This window comes from Hemicordylus capensis, chromosome 2 (genome assembly GCF_027244095.1).
Source record: "Hemicordylus capensis ecotype Gifberg chromosome 2, rHemCap1.1.pri, whole genome shotgun sequence".
Lineage (NCBI taxonomy): Eukaryota > Metazoa > Chordata > Lepidosauria > Squamata > Cordylidae > Hemicordylus > Hemicordylus capensis.
In genome coordinates this window covers 65,749,689-65,769,100 of record NC_069658.1, presented here as the reverse complement: position 1 = coordinate 65,769,100, position 19,412 = coordinate 65,749,689, and the positions used below count along the sequence as shown (strand labels likewise).

General features: G+C 45.5%; 1 protein-coding gene across 7 annotated transcripts in view; it reads right to left on the bottom strand.

The window, feature by feature from the left end:
- Positions 1 to 18,478, bottom strand: part of RGMB (repulsive guidance molecule BMP co-receptor b) — a 51,913-nt gene extending 33,435 nt beyond the window's left edge. The window contains exons 1-4 of one of the 7 annotated variants that reach the window (XM_053298372.1): positions 18,104 to 18,478; positions 17,706 to 17,923; positions 16,092 to 16,181; positions 10,020 to 10,252 (exon numbers count right to left, since the gene is read on the bottom strand). In XM_053298372.1, the coding sequence (XP_053154347.1) occupies positions 10,020 to 10,252; positions 16,092 to 16,096 (238 nt within the window). In that variant the 5' untranslated portion in view covers positions 16,097 to 16,181; positions 17,706 to 17,923; positions 18,104 to 18,478. Of the gene's footprint in view, positions 1 to 10,019; positions 10,253 to 10,458; positions 10,517 to 10,650; positions 10,765 to 10,833; positions 10,992 to 16,091; positions 16,182 to 17,705; positions 18,035 to 18,103 lie in introns of those variants that run through there. The other 6 variants (XM_053298371.1, XM_053298375.1, XM_053298373.1 and 3 more) reach the window with 6 other exon arrangements.
- Positions 18,479 to 19,412: the final 934 nt, after the last annotated feature.

Sequence of the window (19,412 nt, the reverse complement as noted above, 5' to 3'; positions counted from 1 at the left end):
CCAATGCACTCAGGGGTCAAAAAGGAAAGAGGCCCCAGTCTCAAGCAACACGGGTAGAAGCAAGCAAGCAAAGAAAAGGGGACAGCAAGAACGTGTGTGTGTGCGCGCGCACACACACGCTCGCCACACACACACACAGAGCCTTTTGAAAGAATTTGTTCTTTCAAAATGCTTACTGAGAATCATACACCCTGGCAACCCCATTCACAGGGATTTGAGATCTACTTTCTTGTTTTGTTTGAACACAAGTTATTTTAAATTTTTGTGCAGTTTTGTGTTTTAAAAAAGTGTTAGATTTAGACTTTTAGGTTTAACAAGTTATGAGAGAGGATGTACTTTCATAGTTTCCATGCGTCTTTAAAGAGACATTTCAATAAATCCTGTTCGCCAGTTAAACACTTAGTTGACTGTCCCCAAAACAACAGAAAGAGCAAAGGAGGAACCAAAGTGCATTTTCATGTTTCACAGAGGACAGAGAATGCAGAAGTAGAAAATGACCAGACAGGATATTAATACAGGTTTTACACACTCTGGTATAGCAAACAAAGCCAGAGACTCTAGGAGGACTCATGTCACAGGATCACCAACTCTTGAAAATCCAACAAAATCTGATATATAGGCTGGGTATAAGAGCACAGTGCAGTGTAAGGTCTCCACCTAGAGTCCCCAGATGTCACTGGACTCCCATCTTCCCCAGCCACAGTGGCCTTTGATATTGTGGCTGGGGATGATGGGAGTTGTAGTCCAACATCTTCTGGGGACTCCATGTTGGGAACATGTTGTAATGTTCCAAACATGTTGGGAACATCTGGGGACTCAAGGCTGGCACAAGTGATAAAGGGGTGGAACTAGAGATGTGAAGGCCCAGAAAAATGGGGAGCATGAAAGAATTAACACACACACCATTTTGTTCTCTCTCTCGCTCTCTCTCAGAAGAATTTCAGAGCATGCTTGAAAACCTGTTATGCAACTGTTTTATTTCAGAATGCCCAGCAAGTTAGCAACAGCGTAGGCAGGTCAACCCACTGTACCTTTGCACTGCTTATTTATAATTGTTGGTGTCACAGTCATAAGAACAGCCCTGTTGGATCAGGCCCAAGGCCAATCGAGTCCAGCATCCTGTTTCACACAGTGGCCCACCAGATGCCGCCAGAAGCAGGGTGGATTTGATTTAAATCAAACTGATTTAAATCACGATTTAAATCACGATTTAAATCACTAGCAGGGTGGATAAAAATCAATGATTTTTTTTAAAAAATAAAAAAAATCGGATTTAAATCAAAAAAATCCGATTTAAATATAAAAAAATCCATTTTTTTATTTTTTTAAAAAAATCATTGATTTTTATCCACCATGCTAGTGATTTAAATCGTGATTTAAATCAGCTTGATTTAAATCAAATCCACCCTGGCCAGAAGCCACAGGCAGGAGTTGAGGGCATGCCCTCTCTCCTGCTGTTACTCCCCTGCAACTGGTACTCTGATTTTAAGATTTAAAAATCCAGTATACCTAGACACAAAGAACCCATTAAGTGTGCCAGACTAGCTCAAGATCCCAAAAGTAAACTTGCCTCCCTGATAGCTAAAGTCTGAAATCTGGCAACCCTTGATTCCCAATAGTTAGTACTGTATGCATGTTGGCCACTATATCCTAAGGTAGTCATGACCAAGTCTCACTAAAATTAATAAGAGTTCAGTTAGTCATGACTAGCTTTGTCTCATTGATTGTAGCAGTGCTTAGACATGATTAACTAGTCTGGATATTGCCCTGAGTGCCAAAATTAAGTACTAGTCCAACTCATTTAAATTAAGATACTAATTTTTTTCTCCCTGTCATTATTATGCCTACGAAAGAACCGCCGTGCTGCGAAATCAGTGGAAAAAAATTAAAAGCTCAGCTTTAGCTGAACTGCACCCTTCTATTCCAATGCAAAAATTTTCAATGCTAATTTTAAGATCAAAAAGGGCTGCAGGGAACATAAAACATAACCACAAACCAATGGAACCACAAACACAAAAAATACCCAGGAACACACTTTATCTAAACTACAGAAAATAATTCAAAAAAGTACTTTGATGAGCCTAGGGATTTTTAAGAGTGCATTAAAGAAATCTAAGTTCCTTACATGGGAAATCACCATCCACAGTGCATTTAGCACCCTCAACATGTTGGGAAAACCAGTGATCTCTGTGGTAGCAGCCTACAAGAACACATTACTGACTAGTGCACATGTAATAAGCCAATTTGAGAAATATGTTTCAGTTTTGATAGTAAAGAATGAAATAGCTGTGTATGTTGCAGAAGTGGAATACATCAACATAATTAAATCCTTTTTTAATGCACTCACTAGCAAGCATAAGAGTGCCATCTCAAATATCTTAAAACACTTGGCTTTTTATACCCTCCAGCATTCCAGCCAGGATAAACTTCTGAAGAAGCATTCCACACACAAAGCCTCCTACTTTTCAAAACAGTATTAATTACATATTGCCTATTGAAAAACTAGCCATATTAAATGACTCTGCATTTGTATAAGAGCACATATTTAGAAAGAGAAATTTTACGCTAAGTGGCACGATTTCTCGCCACATCACACTGGAATGTCTCCAAGAAGTAGTGCAGTGTGTTTTGTGCTTTTAACCAAGGCTGGCATTTTCGGAGCGGTAGCCCAACCTGTCCAGTACAGGTAGCAAAGGAATACCATGGTACTGTAAGGGTCAGAGCAGATATTCAGAGCAACTACGTTCATTAAATGCATTCTTGCCATGACCACCTATCAAACAGGGGGGTTACTTTTAAATACCAAGAAGAACATGGGCGGGGGGGGGAGGGAAGTAAAAGCTGCCTCCCTTTTACTTCGCTGTTTTAAGCCTTTTCCCCTGGTCTTCCCTAGAACAAGTTGTTCTAGTAAGAACTAATCTACCTACTTTCCATTCACTGTCCCTACAATTGGACTAAATTTGGTTCAAGTCGGTTAGATGGCCCACAAGTTAGACTTCTTGAGCCTCAAACATTCACATCCTCCATCTTGGATCGGCGTGGATGATATCATCACAGGCATCCCTGTGTGTCCCTACAGTTGTAGCAAATTTGGTTCAAGTCAGTTAGGCAGTTCACAAGTTAGCCCACTTGTGCCTCAAACATTCATGTGTCCACCATCTTGAACTAGGATGGAGGACATCATCACAAACTGTGCCATTGAGGTGTCCCTACAGCTGTACCCAATTTGGTTCATATTGGTCCAGGCATTGCAAAGTTGATGGGACACACATACACACACAGAACCAGGTGATTTCATAAGCCTATTGGAAAGTAGGCTAAAAACTACACACTTGTCTGCTTTAAATGAAGACAGACAGCTTTATAGCCAAATGGGGCAAGCACATGTTTAACAATGCAGGTGGTTGCACTGAACTGCTCTAGTTTAGGCCTAAGGTAACTTGACAGACAGCCCGAGGACTTCATATGCAATTCAGGTAAAACTTCTTAATCATACTGTATTTAAAAAAAAAAACAGTCATGTTTACATTTTGAAAATTAACAAATGTAACCAAAATATCAAGATGAAGAGGAGCATGGATATACTTCCAAGAAGGCAACTGTGTTTAAAGAAAATGGTGGTGGGGGGAGTGACAACATCATATTAAATGCAGTTTTTTCCTCCAGTCCTCTTGCCTCTGGATGCTTCCACCCTACTGTATTCATTCCCCCTTTTAACTAACTGGTTTACATGGACACCAGTATGCCATGGTGGTTGTTTTTAAACTCTGTTTTAACAAACATGCTCAAAGGGATAAAATCCAAATAAAGGTGATACCATTTTTGTTGTTTTTACTGTTCAGGAGAGAAGAAAGGAAGAGCAGTTTTATCTGTTTCATACTCTGTATTGATAGGCTCATCTGTTGTGTTACTTCAGGCATAACCAAGAAATAACCAGCTGCTGGCAGCATAAATTAAAGTACTAGTTTCAGAAAAGTCTCTGACTTCTAGGGGATTGCTCTAGAGGAGGACAAGGAATGTTTGGACCAGGCCTATGCGTGACCCTACAGTACTGTTGAAGCTAAGCGGGTCTGGGATGAGGAGGAGAAGGGAGAAGGACCTACCTGGAAACCCTACAATAGGTTACCTTGTGTTTCGTAAAAGCTAGCGTGGTGTAGTGGTTAGTGCGCTGGACTAGGACCGGGGAGACCCAGGTTCAAATCCCCATTTAGCCATGATGAGCCAGTCACTTCTCCCTCAGCCTAACCTACTTCACAGGGTTGTTGTGAGGAGAAACTTAAGTATGTAGTACACTGTTCTGGGCTCCTTGGAAGAAGAGCGGGATATAAATGTAATAATAATAAATATAAATACAAGAGCAGTCTCTGCTTGGCCTTGATAGCTAAAGCCAAGTTTCCATGTGCCCTGTAAAAATATCAAGGGGGGAAAAGGCGGGGGGGAGAATACTTTACAACCTAATTCTATGCGTATTTACTTAAAAGTACTTCAACAGCACATTAAGGGAAGTGTACTTAGACTGTAGCTGCTTTACTCAGAAGTTCCATTAAATTAATTGTGGGACCTATTGTAAAATAAGGGTACAGAACTGCAATCTTTGGCTCTAATTGTCAAGAGACTGACTACACTTGTAGGAATAGAGTTGTTCCTCACCTTAGAAGTGTAAGAACACTAGGTCCCTAAATACTGGCATCAAGTGCTTCAACTTTAGCTTGGATTTCCTAATCCAAATTACGGCAGGACATATTGTATCTGAAGCGTTAAAAATTTAGAACTCTTAGCACACTTAAAGTCACTGCTAAGCAAACCAGCAATACAAAACAAAAGCAAATACAGACTATTTTAGTCCAGCTTCTGTCTTTTCTTCCAAGGTCCATATTCATGTTTTACTCACTAGACACATTCAGGAGTTTAAAAGCTGCACAAGTGAGGAAGCAGGTAATGTGGGTGTAATAAAAACATATGGCTAGCCATCTGTAAGGGGGGGGGACCAATTGGCAAATCACTCCCACTTTTAGGATCTTAGTAACAAAGGATGGGGGAACGTACAAGTTATTTAACTCCTCCTAAACGCACAGCAGGGAAGTAACTTGCCTAGGGAGCAAAAGGTTGCTAGTTCAAATCCCCACTGGTATGTTTCCCAGACTATGGGAAAGACTATGTTTCCCAGACTATGGGAAACACCTATATCAGGCAGCAGTGATATAAAAAGATGCTGAAAGGCATCATCTCATACTGTGCGGGAGATGGCAATAGTAAACCCCTAAAGAAAGTCATATGGCTCTGTGGTTTCCAGGAGCCGACACCAACTCGATGGCACAACTTTACTTACTGGGTGTTAGTAGGAGTTATCCAATAACTAGGCTTGTGCCCGAAACTTTTCGGAGGCCATTGTAAAGGCCTCCGAAACGTTTCGGCGCTGGGGCAGGATTCGGTGCTTCAGCACCGGCGGGGGTACTACCTTAAGGGCGGGGAAGGGTGTACTCACCCCCCCCGCTGCGTTTCCCCCGCCGGCGCTCTCCAAATTTCAAGTCCCTCGGGGCGGCAGTGTTCCTCCCTGCCGCCCCGTTCCCACTGTCAGCCGGAAGTGGCCGGAAGTCGCGAGCGCACGGGCTCCCGTTGTACGCGTCCGCCCACCGTGCGCACGCATACACAACGGGTGCCCGTGCGCTCGCGACTTCTGGCCACTTCCGGCCGACGGGGGGAATGGGGCAGCAGGGAGGAACGCTGCCGCCCCAAGGGGCTTGAAATTTGGAGAGCGCCGGTGGGGGAAACGCAGCGGGGGGGTTGAGTACACCCCCCCCCGCCCTTAAAGTAGTACCCCCGCCAGTGCCGAAGCCTATTCGGGCACATCCCTACCAATAACCATGATTTATTTTCAATGCCAAATGCCTTCAGAACAAGAGTCCTCAAACTTGGGTCTCCAGATTTTGGACTACAACTCCCATCAGCCCTACCATAATGGCCTTTGGCCATTGTGGTGTGGCAGGGGATACTGGGAGTTCTAGTTCAACCTCTGGGGGCCCAAGTTAGAGAACCCCTGCTTTAGAAGGTTCAGAGCGCAATCCTGTCTGCGCTTACTCTGAAGCAAATCTTGCTTACTTCCAGGAAAGTGCGCATAGGAGTTAAACCTTGGTGTGGTGCATTAGGGTGAAATGCACGCATCACTTGCAGCTGGGTATTGCATGCCCTTATTAAGTCATCCTGCCAGTAGTCTCCATTCAAACCAGAAGGCTGACTAAACCAGAAGTTAAAACTCATATGAATCTGCCACTTCCACAACTGGAACAGAATCTGAAACATCTTAAAGTCCTTCTTCAACATCAACAACAGAATAAATCTCTCAGGTTAACAGTTTGGAATAACAGTTTCACTAAGAAAATATGATGGTGTGCTGTGCTCATTGATTTCCAGAGTGAAATTTTTAAAGTTAATTTTTTATCAAAAAAACTGACAAACCAAAACATAAAAGATCCCTCAAATAATTTCTCAGAGTTTTCAGAATTACATACGCTAAACAATAAGTCTCAGACACACATGTAGACAGCTTAATGTAATGTTTCTGTATTCCATCAGATTAAGAGTGCAGTGAGAGTACATGCAGAGGCTTTCCTCCCCACAACCCTCCCCCTGAATACACTGTGGGCTCTCCAGTTTCTGTTCTCAGGGAAGCAGCAAACAGGATACAGGCCTGCTGCAATCTACCATAGAGCAGCCTATGAACATAGGCAACCTAGTGAAGAAAGAAACCGAGTCTCTGCCAAGCAATACTGCTCAGAGAATCTTTGTAACTGTTCAAGTATTGTAGTTTGACAGTGTCTCTTTCTAACCTGAAGGCCAGAATATGCCTTAAGATGTGGACCCCCTTAGGGACAGGTTGCATCTGTGGTGGTTAGTATCCAAATACTGAGGCAGGCAGATACAAAGAGGAGGGTGGGGAAACAGATCTGGTAGTACAAGGTGGGTTGTATGCAAATGAGGAAGAGAACAGATGTGTTACTTTTTTAGTTTAGAAATGTACTCATACTACATCTACATCAGCAATGATCCATGATCAACATATTCTTCCTGTGATCTTTCCCCATCACCTGCTCCCACAATGTTCCAACTTTCCGTACAAGTTGCATGCTTTTCTGTCTGGGAAGCTAGTAATCTAATATGAAGATCAGGCTGTAATGTCACATTGTATATGCAAATTGGCACAATAATGTGAACATTTAAAACTTTCCTGCATGGACCAGAACTGAATCAGACTGTTCAAATGTGTTGAATCACCTACCAAGCCTTTACAGGTTTTAATCAGAATAACTTCAATCACATACAAATCTAACTGGACTGGAGCCAAGCAAAGAAAAGCAAAGAAAAAAACATTCAATGGCTTGACTCTATGATTCAAGCATTCTTAAAAACTGTCAAGCTGCATTCAATATTAACAAAAGAAAGTAAGCCATGTTGTTGCAAATAACTAGTTTGACCAGTCTTATCAGGCTACAGTCTGTCCTTGTTCCATTTAGAGATTGTATTGAGGTCACTGGATTGTAACTTTGCAAGTATAAGAAATGGAATATTGCTGCCTTTTATCTTTCCAATGAAGAATTGAGCTGGATGTATTGTTTTCGACCATCAGTCCAAATCAAAACCACTCTATATGCTGACCCCTGTGTCTACACTGCACAGCAGCACTACTTGGCAGATCGCTTCCAGTTCTTTTCTACATTAAAGTTTCACATTTTTGGTTCCTAGGGCTTGTAATGAAGTACCTTGCTGTAGGGCTTCTTTGTAAACAGAAGTTCTGACTCTGAAGCAGTGATTCCTGCATATTTAATAAGGGAAGTCAGGAAGAGAATTCATTCTTTGTTCAGGACCAGCTCAACACCACCCTTTCTGCAAAGGAAACACACAGCCTCGCACATTCTACTGCTAGTGGGCTGGTGACCTATGCACAAGAGAAACAAACTAATCCACCACCACTGGGTCCTATCTTACATATTGCAAGCAGCATACAAACAGCTAGAACAATCTTGCACCCCAATCCTAAATTGTGCCTGCAGAGGCATTCTTACTCCTGGACTTCAGGGCCCATGTCCAGGGCCTCCAAAGCTCCCGGGGGCCCCCAAATCCTCTTTAGTCTGTCCCAGGTGGTGTGGATGCCTGGCCGAGCATGATGATGTGAAATTTATTTATTTATATTACATTTGCACAGGCAGCCCTCCAAAGCCCTTTAGGTCCAGGCTCCAAAGTGACCTAGATGCATTCGAGGGTGCCTGCATACTTGGGAAGTGACAGAAGTCAATACACCAGTTTATTCTTCCTCTATGTAGGCGATAATCCTATGCACTTACTCAGGAGCAAACCTCACTAAACTCAGTGGGACCAACTCCCAAGCAAACCTGCATAAATCAGATTATTAGAAGACAAACGGTGTGGAAATACAGAGGCTCTACTACCCCAGTGGGGGTGCTCCATCAGAGACTGAACAAATTCAAATATTTGCACTCATGCTTATTAAGATGCTGCCTGCAAAATAAAATTAACTCCTCCTTAGTGGGGCAAGAACTTCTCCAGCAAAGCTTCTCTTTGTTGACTGCCATACATACATACATACATACATAGAGGGGTGGGTCGTTGGGATACAGGTGCTCTTTAAATTAAAAAAAGCAGCAGGTGAAGCTTTCCATGGCATGCAGATACAGTGACAGGAAAAGCTTTACCTGCTGAATTTCTGCTTACCATGCAGAAATAAGAGTTAAATGCACAGAAGCCCATTACAAAAATAGTTGTAACTCAAGCCTACTTCCATACAATGTATTTCGCATCAGGATTTCAGTTACACCAGACAAAGCTCAGTTCTCTCCCCTCCACCCCTTTGATTTAGAAAGATTTGCTTGGTATCTTGAGAACTGCCTTTTCTTTCCTCTTATCAACAGACTCCAATCGATTCCTATTCTTAGCCTCTTGAAAGGCCCCATTAGACATGTTAGAAACGCATCCTCTTTTCAAAAGTTTGCCTGGATAGTAACTTCTTTGCCAAGCTTTCGCAGGGAAGCGAAAGGGAGCAGACTGTAACTCCCTTAAGACCCAGTTCTTCTAAGTTCTAAGCAACACACAAAGGCCAAAAGAAACACCATAAACATGATGAATTGCTCACAGCTGACAGGCAGCAGGATCATGCAGCAACAAAACATGGAGGCAAGCCTCATCAAGTTGCACCAGAGAAAAAGGCTAAACCTACGAATTCCAGCCGTGCAAGCCGATTCACATTAAAGTTCCGTTTGTAAAGAGAAGGCAACGACTTTTCACCGAGATTGCCTTCCCTTCCCCTCTCAAGATCCTTCAGCGCCAGCTGCAGATTAGAAGAGCCCAGGCTCTCTTCCTGCCCCGCGGAGGAGGAGGCGGCGGCGGCGGCGAGAAGAGAAACCTGATCTCGGGGCTGACTTAGTAAACACCATGGAAGGGAGGGAGCTGTGCCAATCAAACTCACCCAGGCACCGCAGCCCCCTCCCTAGAGCGTGGCCAACTCCGCGCCCTTCCACGCTGCGTTGCTAGAGAGAAGCACATTACTAGACTGTTTTAAGCCGGGGGGGGGGGCAGAGAAAGCATTCGTGTGTCAAGGTTTTTCGGAATTACAAACCGGAAATTTGCACGAGACAGCAGGGGGGTAGGCTCTAAGAAGACAACATGCCTTTAGCTTTAGCAAAGCGATTCGCCCCCTCTAGTCTCCAGGTGAGCTACACAGAAAGCTTCAGCTGCAGATACGTCTCTCCCGTTCCCTTCCCTTCCCTCATACCCCGATCGTTTATTTACGATTAACGCCAACTTCGAAATATTCGACTCCCAGGAATGGAGCCTGGGTCGAGTCCCGTTAAAATTCGCGAGTCCAGTTTAAAACTCACGAGCTAACGTGTTTGGACAACTTCGCTGCCCGTCGGGGCGTCACTCGCGTCCCACCCTAGCCCGTTTTCAATGCGATCCCCCAGTCCTTCCCTCCCGAAAGGGGCTCTTGAGGGAGCAGGAGCGGGTACCTGTGTGTAGGAGCAGCCCGAGGCTGAACAGTAGGGTGAGGGTAGGCAGAGGCGGGGGGCGCAGGCGGCGCCGCTGCTGCTCAGCCCTGGCGGCGGAGGCGATGGCGCAGGAAGGGGCCGCTCTCCCCATGCCCGTCCATGCAGCTCTTCGGGACTCCAGCGGCGGGGCGGCGGCGGCGACGGGGCTGCTGCATGAGCAGGCGATCGGGCCGCCGCGCTTCCTCTTCTTCCTCCTTCGATCAAGCCCACAGTGGAAAGCGCCCGCCAGGCCACACGCGAACAGACGCAGAGGCGAGCAAGGGCGGCATCGCGGAGGGAGGAGGAAAAGAAACACAGACACAAAGCGGGTGAGCGAAAATCCGACTCTGCGAACGAAGCGAGCAATCCAAAGAACGATCGATCGCACTTTCCCCCTCCCTCCCTCCGGGCGTGGAGAGACCTTGCAGCAGAGCAGACCGCCACCCTTCCTTCTCTCTGGAAGCAATCTCGGCTCCGCGCACACTGCTCGCTCCCCCCCTGCCCGCCCTCTCCTCCTCTCTCGGAGCTCGACACTCCTCTCGGTAGACTCTCATTGGCTCAGTCAGGCCGTCCAACAAAACAAAGGCAACCCTCATAGGAGGCCGGAACTTACCTCCTCCCTCCACCTAAACCAATTCCTGGAGTAGGTTCCAAGGAGCCTTGCTGCTGAGGTGTTTACAGCTTGCAAGGGCTGATTGTGTGAAAGGAAATTGGCAGAGTGGCGGGGGAGGGGGCCGAGAAAGCAAGCAAGCAAGCAAACAAACGGGGGCGGGGGAAGCATTGAAGTTTCACGTGCCTACTTTTCTTGCGTTTTTGGAGTGAAATAAAACTCTCCCATAGTAGAAGGGAACTGCCTGGCACTCTTATGCTTCAAGAACTCTTGCACTCCAATGATCCCCACTCACACACCACTGGAGCTCTGTTCCCCAACACTGCGATACTCCAGGTGTGTCTCTCCTCCCTCCAGCGCACGAATTCCAGCCAAGTCTATACTAGAGATCCGGCCGACGCTGGGTTTGGTATAATCCAAGCTCTCGTTTCGAAGTCACGTGATTCCACTCTGTTCTCTCCTTTGCAGCAGCCAATCTCATTTCCCCCACAGCCCAGCCAATAAATTCGTTGGAACGCTGGCAAAAGCTTACGTTCCAAATCGGAATGCTAGAACAAGGTTGCAGGCGGTGCGATTGGTGGAAAGAAGTATGTAGAGGGCCCGTAGGAGCCGGCCCGGGAGGCAAAGGGCGCACTTTACTCCCCCCCATCCCCAGCACAGATTCGACTTAAGCTAGTTTCCTGCAACATCTGTGTCCTTAGATTAATAACGAAGTACTATTTACTAGACTCGGGGGAAACATGGTGTTTCCATTAGGCGACCCTGAAAGCAAGTCCTGGAGGATTTTAATGCTGCAGTCTTAAGAAATAAGTGCGATTGATCAGTCTAAACATGGATAGTCACTGAACTCTGAAGGAAAACTGAAAGCGTAGTTCTTTTGTTGGGATATTTGAAATCCTCACATGAGTCACTTCCAAGTCTCCTTAAAATGGTTTTGTTAGTTTTTCTGTGGAGAATCGACTTAATCCGTAAAAAACCAACCACTTCTATCCCCCCGACACACATAATAGTGCAGGAAAACTGGCCACTTGTTCGTAGCTATTTTACACCCGAGTAAATGTGCTGAGTTTATAAATGCCATCGATTTCTAGGTGGACTTAATCCCAAATAAAACTGCAGTGTTAGTCAACAGGCCCGCGGACAAGGGGCGAGTGTGCGTGCGTGGAGAATACACACAACCTTCAGGCGGGAACTCTTAACAGCGTCCAATTTCCTTATCAGTAAGTGTAAAGTGGAATCTAATCTTCATGAATTGCTTGAACACTTGAATACACTTTCCCTTTCATCAGCTCGGCACGCACATATCTCCTTGGGGCGGTCAAGCAGCAGAGTTTTTATTAACCCTCTTCTGCCCAAGTTGGAGAGTCTGTTTCTGTTTCTTGGGAGAGGCGTTATGCAAAAGGCAAAAAAGAAAGGGGGGAAAGGGGGGGCGGGAATCTTGAAAGACTTACTTCCAAGTAATCATGCATGGGATTGCACTGCAAGTCCCGCTGCGCTGAACAGGATTTACATCTGGGAAAATGGGCCTAGGATTGCAGTTTAGAGTTTTGATAATGAAGAAATTTTGGGATAGGTTTTTAAGACTTAGCTGGTTAACAGCTGCCTTCTTTTTAGTGGGGGTCAACACACAACAGGCAGAAAGGGCAGCTGAGTAGACAGAACCAGTGTTCATCAGGATTACCTAAACTGAAACAGTTCTACTCTCCTAAAATGACATTAAAGCAGAGGAAGTGTTTAAGATTGTACCTGACCGAAGAAAGGATGTTTGTACAGTGGCCACAAAGTAGCTTCTAAAAGAGCCTAAACTTGTTTACTCAGAAGTAAGTGGGTTCAATGAACAAGCTTGCTAAACTGGTGTCCTCACCCTAACTAAACACATGGCTTGGAAGCAAGAGCTATTGAGGCCAGAGAGACTTGTCTGATGCACAACAAATCTTTAGTATTTATCTCTGAAAAGTGACGTGATTAAGGATTAAGTGATAAACAACAGAACCACCACACACACAAAGCACTTGCATAACAAGCAAGTTGCGCTAGCCCAAACAGATTGTATAGTTGGGCTAATAAGACAAGGATTTGTACAATGTACAAGAGTTCCATTTAGAAGAAATGAGAAGCGCTGCAGTTGTACACTGTGGATCTTTGGCCCAAATGCCTATGTTTATAACTAAGCACTTGTGGAAGGACACTACTCTAGCACGAAGCTGGAGCGCTAAGTTTGGTGCTTGTGTTCCAGACTAGTGTTGTGCTTCTGCAAGCCTGCTTGCACAACAGTGTACAACTGCAGCGCTTCTCATTTCTTCTAAATGGAACTCTTGTGCATTGTACAAATCCTTGTCTTAGCCCAATGATACAATCTGCTTGGGCTAGCGCAACTTGCTTGTTATGCAAGTGCTTTGTTTGTGTGGTGGTTCTGTTGTTTATCACTTAATCCTTAATCACTTCACTTTTCAGAGATAAATACTAAAGATTTGTTGTGCATCAGACAAGTCTCTCTGGCCTCAATATAGCTCTTGCTTCCAAGCCACGTGTTTGTGAGGAGAAACTGAAGTATTATTATTATTATTATTATTACATTTATATCCCGCTCTTCCTCCAAGGAGCCCAGAGTGGTGTACTACATACTTGAGTTTCTCTTTCACAACAACCCTGTGAAGTAGGTTAGGCTGAGAGAGAAGTGACTGGCCCAGAGTCACCCAGCTAGTTTCATGGCTGAATGGGGATTTGAACTCGGGTCTCACTGGTCCTAGTCCAGCACTCTAACCACTACACCACGCTGGCACCACGCTGGTACACCGCTCTGGGCTCCTTGGAGGAAGAGCGGGATATAAATGTAGTTAATAATAATTATTATTATTAATAATAATAATAAACCAGGGCTGTAACACTCTGGCCCTCCAGCAGTTACTGGACTATAGCTCCCATCATTTCTAGCCACTAGGACCAATAGCTAGGGATGATGGGAGTTGTAGTCCAGCAACAGCTGAAGGGCCAAAGCTGTGCAGCCCTGCCATAGATCATATAAGATTCTATCTCTGGAAATTGTGCTCAGATTCAAGAGCTAGTCTCTCCCCTATGGCTCAGTTCACACTGTACGCCACCTCCAGCAATTAGTGCATTGTTCAGTATGGCAATGAGTGGGAAGGAGAGAGCACTGCCCAAGTGTCATTCCCAGTTTTCTTATCTTTTCCACTAGATTTAAAGTTAAAAGTTTATAATAAAGAGAGAGACAGAAATACCACCTCCATTAACTCCTCCTTTTATGAGTTTAGCAGCTAATCCAAACTTGCATGCAAGTTTGTTTCTTTTAGAATTCACTCCATGCAAGTACTGGAAGAATATTAGCCTTATTATATGCAAATTTCCCCATGCAGTTAAGTCATTAGCATAAACTGACATCAAATGAAAGCCACTACTGGCAGCTGATTCATAGGGGGGAAATCTTGAGGAGTCCAGCTTTCCTATACACTCATTGCCTTGCATGTCAGCCCTCACACCGTAGAGGGCGTTCTTGAGTTACTGTAAACATCCAGGTCATTAAATGTTAACAGCTTTCATTAAAAGAAGCTACATTTCATTCGAGGTGCTTTATTGTTCAGCTGTAAAGGCTGAAAAACTTGAATTTGATGCCTTCCATTTGTATCTTTTACAATGATATAAATGTAATCAGTGGCAGAATGTTAAACTGCTCTTTAAAAAAGTGTTTACTCCAACATAGTGCCCCTGAATTAAGTGCCAACACCCCACCCTTCCCCCACCAAGTTTCTGCCAATGAATTTTCGTACGTTGATCTGCTGTGGCCAAAGGTTTGGAGTTTTATTTGCAACGTGCTGGCATATTAAGATGGATTGGTGGGTTTGTGGGTGTGTAAAGATCAAATGAAACCATAAACTGGAAATAAGCCACAGACCATTATCTAGTTTGATCCCTTTGTACTAAAGCAGGATCCTAAGTCTAAAGCTCTAACTGATAAACTAGTAGTACTGCTCTGACTCTCCTTGCCATCGGAGTGCTTAGATGCTGTACATAGCTCATCCCATTTGTATTCCAATGGCAGAAGCAGCAAGTGCTGTTCTGCAAAACAGAAGTCAGGGGGAAGGAAAGTCCATTGAGATCCTGAATGCTACCATACCAGGCAATGAGACTTCCTTCTGAGTAGCCATGTGAGTTAGGTTTGTGTTTTGAGAAATCACCAGGCTTTTAAGAAATCACCACATCAAGACAAATCTAAACAAAGCTTTCCCAGGGAGCCACACAATGAGCCAGAGTACTCAACCTCAGGGTGATCAAGAGACTAAATACATTCCTTGTATAAGAACATAGGAACATAGGAAGCTGCCATATGCTGATTCAGACTTGAGGTCTATCTAGCTCAGTATTGTCTTCACAGACTGGCAGTGGCTTCTCCAAGGTTGCAGGCAGGAATCTCTCTCAGCCCTTTCTTGGAGATGCCAGAGAGGGAACTTGGAACCTAGATGCTCTTCCCAGAGCGGCTCCATCCCCTGAGGGGAATATCTTGCAGTGTTGACACATCTAGTCTCCCATTCATATGTGGACTCTGCTTAGCTAAGGGGACAAGTCATGCTTGCTACCACAAGACCAGCTCTCCTCTCATATAAAATCAGCAACACTCACGGACATCCGCCTGGTATAGTCCTTGACTTAACAGAAATCAAATGGTAAGAGCACGGTTGACCTAGCCCCTTTTACTTGAGCAGCTTCCATTAGTTTCACTGGTACATTACTTCCAAGTACATTTACTTTAAAAAAGAAAGAAAAAGAAAGAAAGAAAGAAAAAGGTGGTTAGATTTGCAGCCTTTAGCACTGCTATGTACATCTACTCAGAAGTAAGGTCTACAGCATTCATTGGAACGTACACCCCCAAGTGTGGTTGCAGTTTTATTTGGAAGTAAGTCCGATTGGATGCAGGGTTACTTCCAAGCAATGTGTACCCACTAATTTTAATTGAAAACATCTTAGTGGTAGAGTCTTCCCAGTTAGATGGTGACCTTAAGACTCTCACTGAGTGCACAGCAAACTTATCGCGGAAGAAGCGAAGGCATTATGCAAGGAGGGAACTAGGGAAAGTGTGTGAGAGACAGAAAGTCGCCTAGCGGGACATGTGTCAAAAAGACGTAAAGAGCATTAATGGATCAGAAACGAGCTGCGATTTCTTTTCTTTTCACGTGCGGTGTCTTAAAGCAGTCCTCCTCGTTGAGACGATTTCCGTTTGCAGAAGCCCTTGCCAGCACACGACTATCCTCACGACTTACTGAAGGGGTGGGGTGGGTTAGATCTGGATGGCCCAAATCTAACTGGGTCCTCGAACCCGGGGCTTATGCGCCTATCCTAGATCCCGCCATTGTTTTGCTTCTCCGCCCTTCTGAGCAAGTATCAGCACAAATACGCTTAATAAATCGGCCTCGACATACTTCGCTACTTACATCATCTTTAACCCTTCGAACGCTGAGCGGATCTCCGGGTTGATCAAACCTGCATCGCGGAAGACGGCGGGGCGTTTGGCAGTTCAGGACCTGATAGGCAACAATGAGACAAAAATAAACATCTAGACGTAGTTCTGAGACGGTCCTCTTTCGAGGCCAGGGAGAAGGGTTTCTATCGAATCTGAGTGGAAGGAAGTGATGCGATCCGGGGGGACGGGTGCAGCGAGGAACTGGAAAAATGCAGAGTAGCAGGTGCAAAAAGCATTTGGGAGCCCCTGGCCAGAGCAGGGAAGCAATTCGCTTCCTGCTCATTTATCTCAGGAAACCGGCACGCTCGTCCCTCTGAAACACAGTTAACCTCTTATTAGCCGCCACCAAGCCTCAAGAGCTCTGCCAGCTGCTTAAAGTCTTTCTTTCTTTCTTTCTTTCTTTCTTTCTCATTCGTAATTCACAGGGTAATTACGATTGTGTCAGTAAGACGCCTGGGGGACTCCTGCGCTTGGTAGCCAAAGCCCGAGCTGACAGACGAAATTGACAAGGACATCACAAACACAACTTATCTCAGGAAGCCCAACAGGCAATCTGGGTCCCTTCCTGGTTTGGGGTGCGACCCTGAATCGGGATGCCAACCGAATCAACCACTCCTTCCGCCGCGCCAGATTAAAACCGCGATCTCGAGCCCGTTTTACTCGAATCGGAAGTGAGAAATCTGGTTGAAATCCGTGGAATTTACTACGCAGGATGGGATGTTAGGGCTTCGGTTACTCCGTTTGGGCCGGAGTACTCTCCCTTCCTGTAAGTCAGATCCGCTACGGAACAAACGGCCTAAAGATCACAGCCTGACACCCCGATTTTAGGCTCTTCATTTCCAAGCAACGCTTAATTTAAGAAAGCAACCTTTCCTCCGATTCACTAAAATCGCGCGCACTCTAATCATACGTTTCATTCATATATGGAGCGTCGACTCCATATAAACCCACGTGGCTTACTTGTTTTTAAGTTTATGCCCTAGGAAATCCCACTTTAGACTGGAGTTGCTGCTGGATAGCGGAGAGCAAGCGGTCAGCGCCCTCGCCCTCCATTCCTTCTTTCCAGGGACTAGGGGATCTTAAATAGCCATTTCTTGGCGATGGATTAGCAATATACCGGTGACTGGTAATATACCATATGATGATCGCGGGCGGCTGCTTAATGTTACTGGTCATGGCTTTTCACAGCACACTTGTTTAGCGATCTCCTCCGTTAACCCAAGTTAACGACCAACCGGCTTTGACAGACGCTGGCCATTTGTGCCCTGGCCTTATTCAGAGCCCTTCCTGGCAGCCGGAAGAACCAGAGACCGAGGCTGCCGCTCAGAGCCCTGCACTGGGCGAGTTCTTTTTCCGACCGCGTAGGAGGGAGCTCCAGGTGTTAGGCTCGCCCGAGGCAAATTCCCGCCATACACAAGTGAGATTCCAGGTTCTGTTCGGGCCGGGGTGGGGCCACCGCCCTCGCCTCCCCCCCTCCTCGGAGAGCTGCTGTTTCTCCCAAAGCGGAGGGAAGAGCGCAAGTACCCCGCGGTCGCCTCCTCCTCCGCCTCCTCCTCCCACTCCGGCGCCCAAACAAACCACTCACCGCGAGCATCGCCTTGTCAGGTTCATCGCCGACGTTTCCTCGGCTGGAGCAGCAGCCCCCGACGGCCCTCCGACTAGTCCGAGGAGGAGGAGAAGGTGGGGCGGCTGCCCCAGGCTCGGCTCCTCCGCAAGTGATCAGCAGCCCCGCGAAGAACAAGCTCGAGCTGCCTCCTTCGCTTTCCGCCCCGTTGACACAAAAGGGAGGAGGTGATGAGGTGCCTTTAATGACAGCAAGATGATCTCTCAGCAAACAAATGAGGCAAGAGAGCGAGTGAGAGTAGCCCTGGCAGGCTCAGAGCCTCGGCACCCGGCAAGCTCCCAGCCGCGCGCTCTCCTCCTCCTCCTCCCCCCGCCCCGCCATCAGTGCCCCTCCTCCTCCCGAAAACCGCTGGAATGTACCTGCACATCTGGACGATCAGCTGGCCATCCCTTCTGGTCCTTTTCCCTCTGCTAATATACAAAGGAGGCTTTCTCTGCCTGTCTTTTATAACACTTCATTTTCCTTTCCTTTTTTAAACTTCGCCTTTCTTTTCTGCCCGGCGCCCCGCAGCTCACAGTGCAAAGCAGCCTCTCCGGTTTTTAACGCCCCCCCTTTCTTTCCTACTCCTATGCTAGCTTCTTCCAGATGTTTTATTACTACCACACAACCTGCATTCCTTCCATTTCCGACTGCCAGTCGATCAGCTTCTTTTGTTGTCGTTCATTTCCGGAGCTAGCTTGCACTTGAAATGCTGTAGGGTTTTTAAAAAATTTAATGTTTAGAAAAAGGCAAAGCAGAATCTCTTGACGGTGGTGGTGGTGGTATTGTTGCTTTGAATCCTGAAGAGCAAGCCTCCAGGACCTCTTGCCTGAGGGTAGTTCTCCTGAAGTCCGTAGGGCTGCTGTGCACACCTCAGTAAAGCTTCTGAAGAGTGCAACCTAGATTATAATCTCCCGTGAAAGTCAAACTCTGACTTTGCCCTCAGCACTTTTTCAAATCAAAGGTCACGTCCATGAATTTCACACAGTATCTGTTCTCCTGCGCATCCACTTTCTTTGGTACTAGAATAAATACATAAATAAAGACTATAGAGTGCAGTGACCTCACTCTATTGCTTCCCTTAGTTCAGATTTGCCCTTAGTATTTATTTTGCTACATATAAAGAGCTCAAAGCACTACACATATATCCTACTTTTCTTCCATCAAGGAACTCAAGGTAGTGAAGGAAAAAGATTTAGTCCCATTCAGGTTTCAGGAGGCGAGGAGTCTCCACTCCCCAGCCTTCTTTAAATCTCTGTTCTTTTCCGTAAAACCCACCATATTAAGGGAGAGAATCTGTAAACCGCATTAAGACTTTATTATGAATTTGCTTCAGCTAGCAAAGAAGTGTCAAAAAGACTGTAATCAGTGTTGATTAAATTTAAGGCTCAAGAAATTTTCTCCGCAAAAAGGAAGTTCTCAAAATAACAGAAAAATCAATGTCCACATCACTGGTGCCAATAAAATTCAATTCTTCTGTTTTCTAGGCCTTGCCATTACTTATCCCTGCATTTTAGACTCTTTTTACCAACAACCACCACAAATATTTATAGCTTTTCAACAAAAGTTTCCAGAGTGGTTTACACAGAGAAATAATACATAAATAAGATGGACCCCTGTCCCCAAAAGGCTCACAATCTAAAAAGAACCATGAGAGACACTAGCAACAGACACTAGCAACAGGTACTG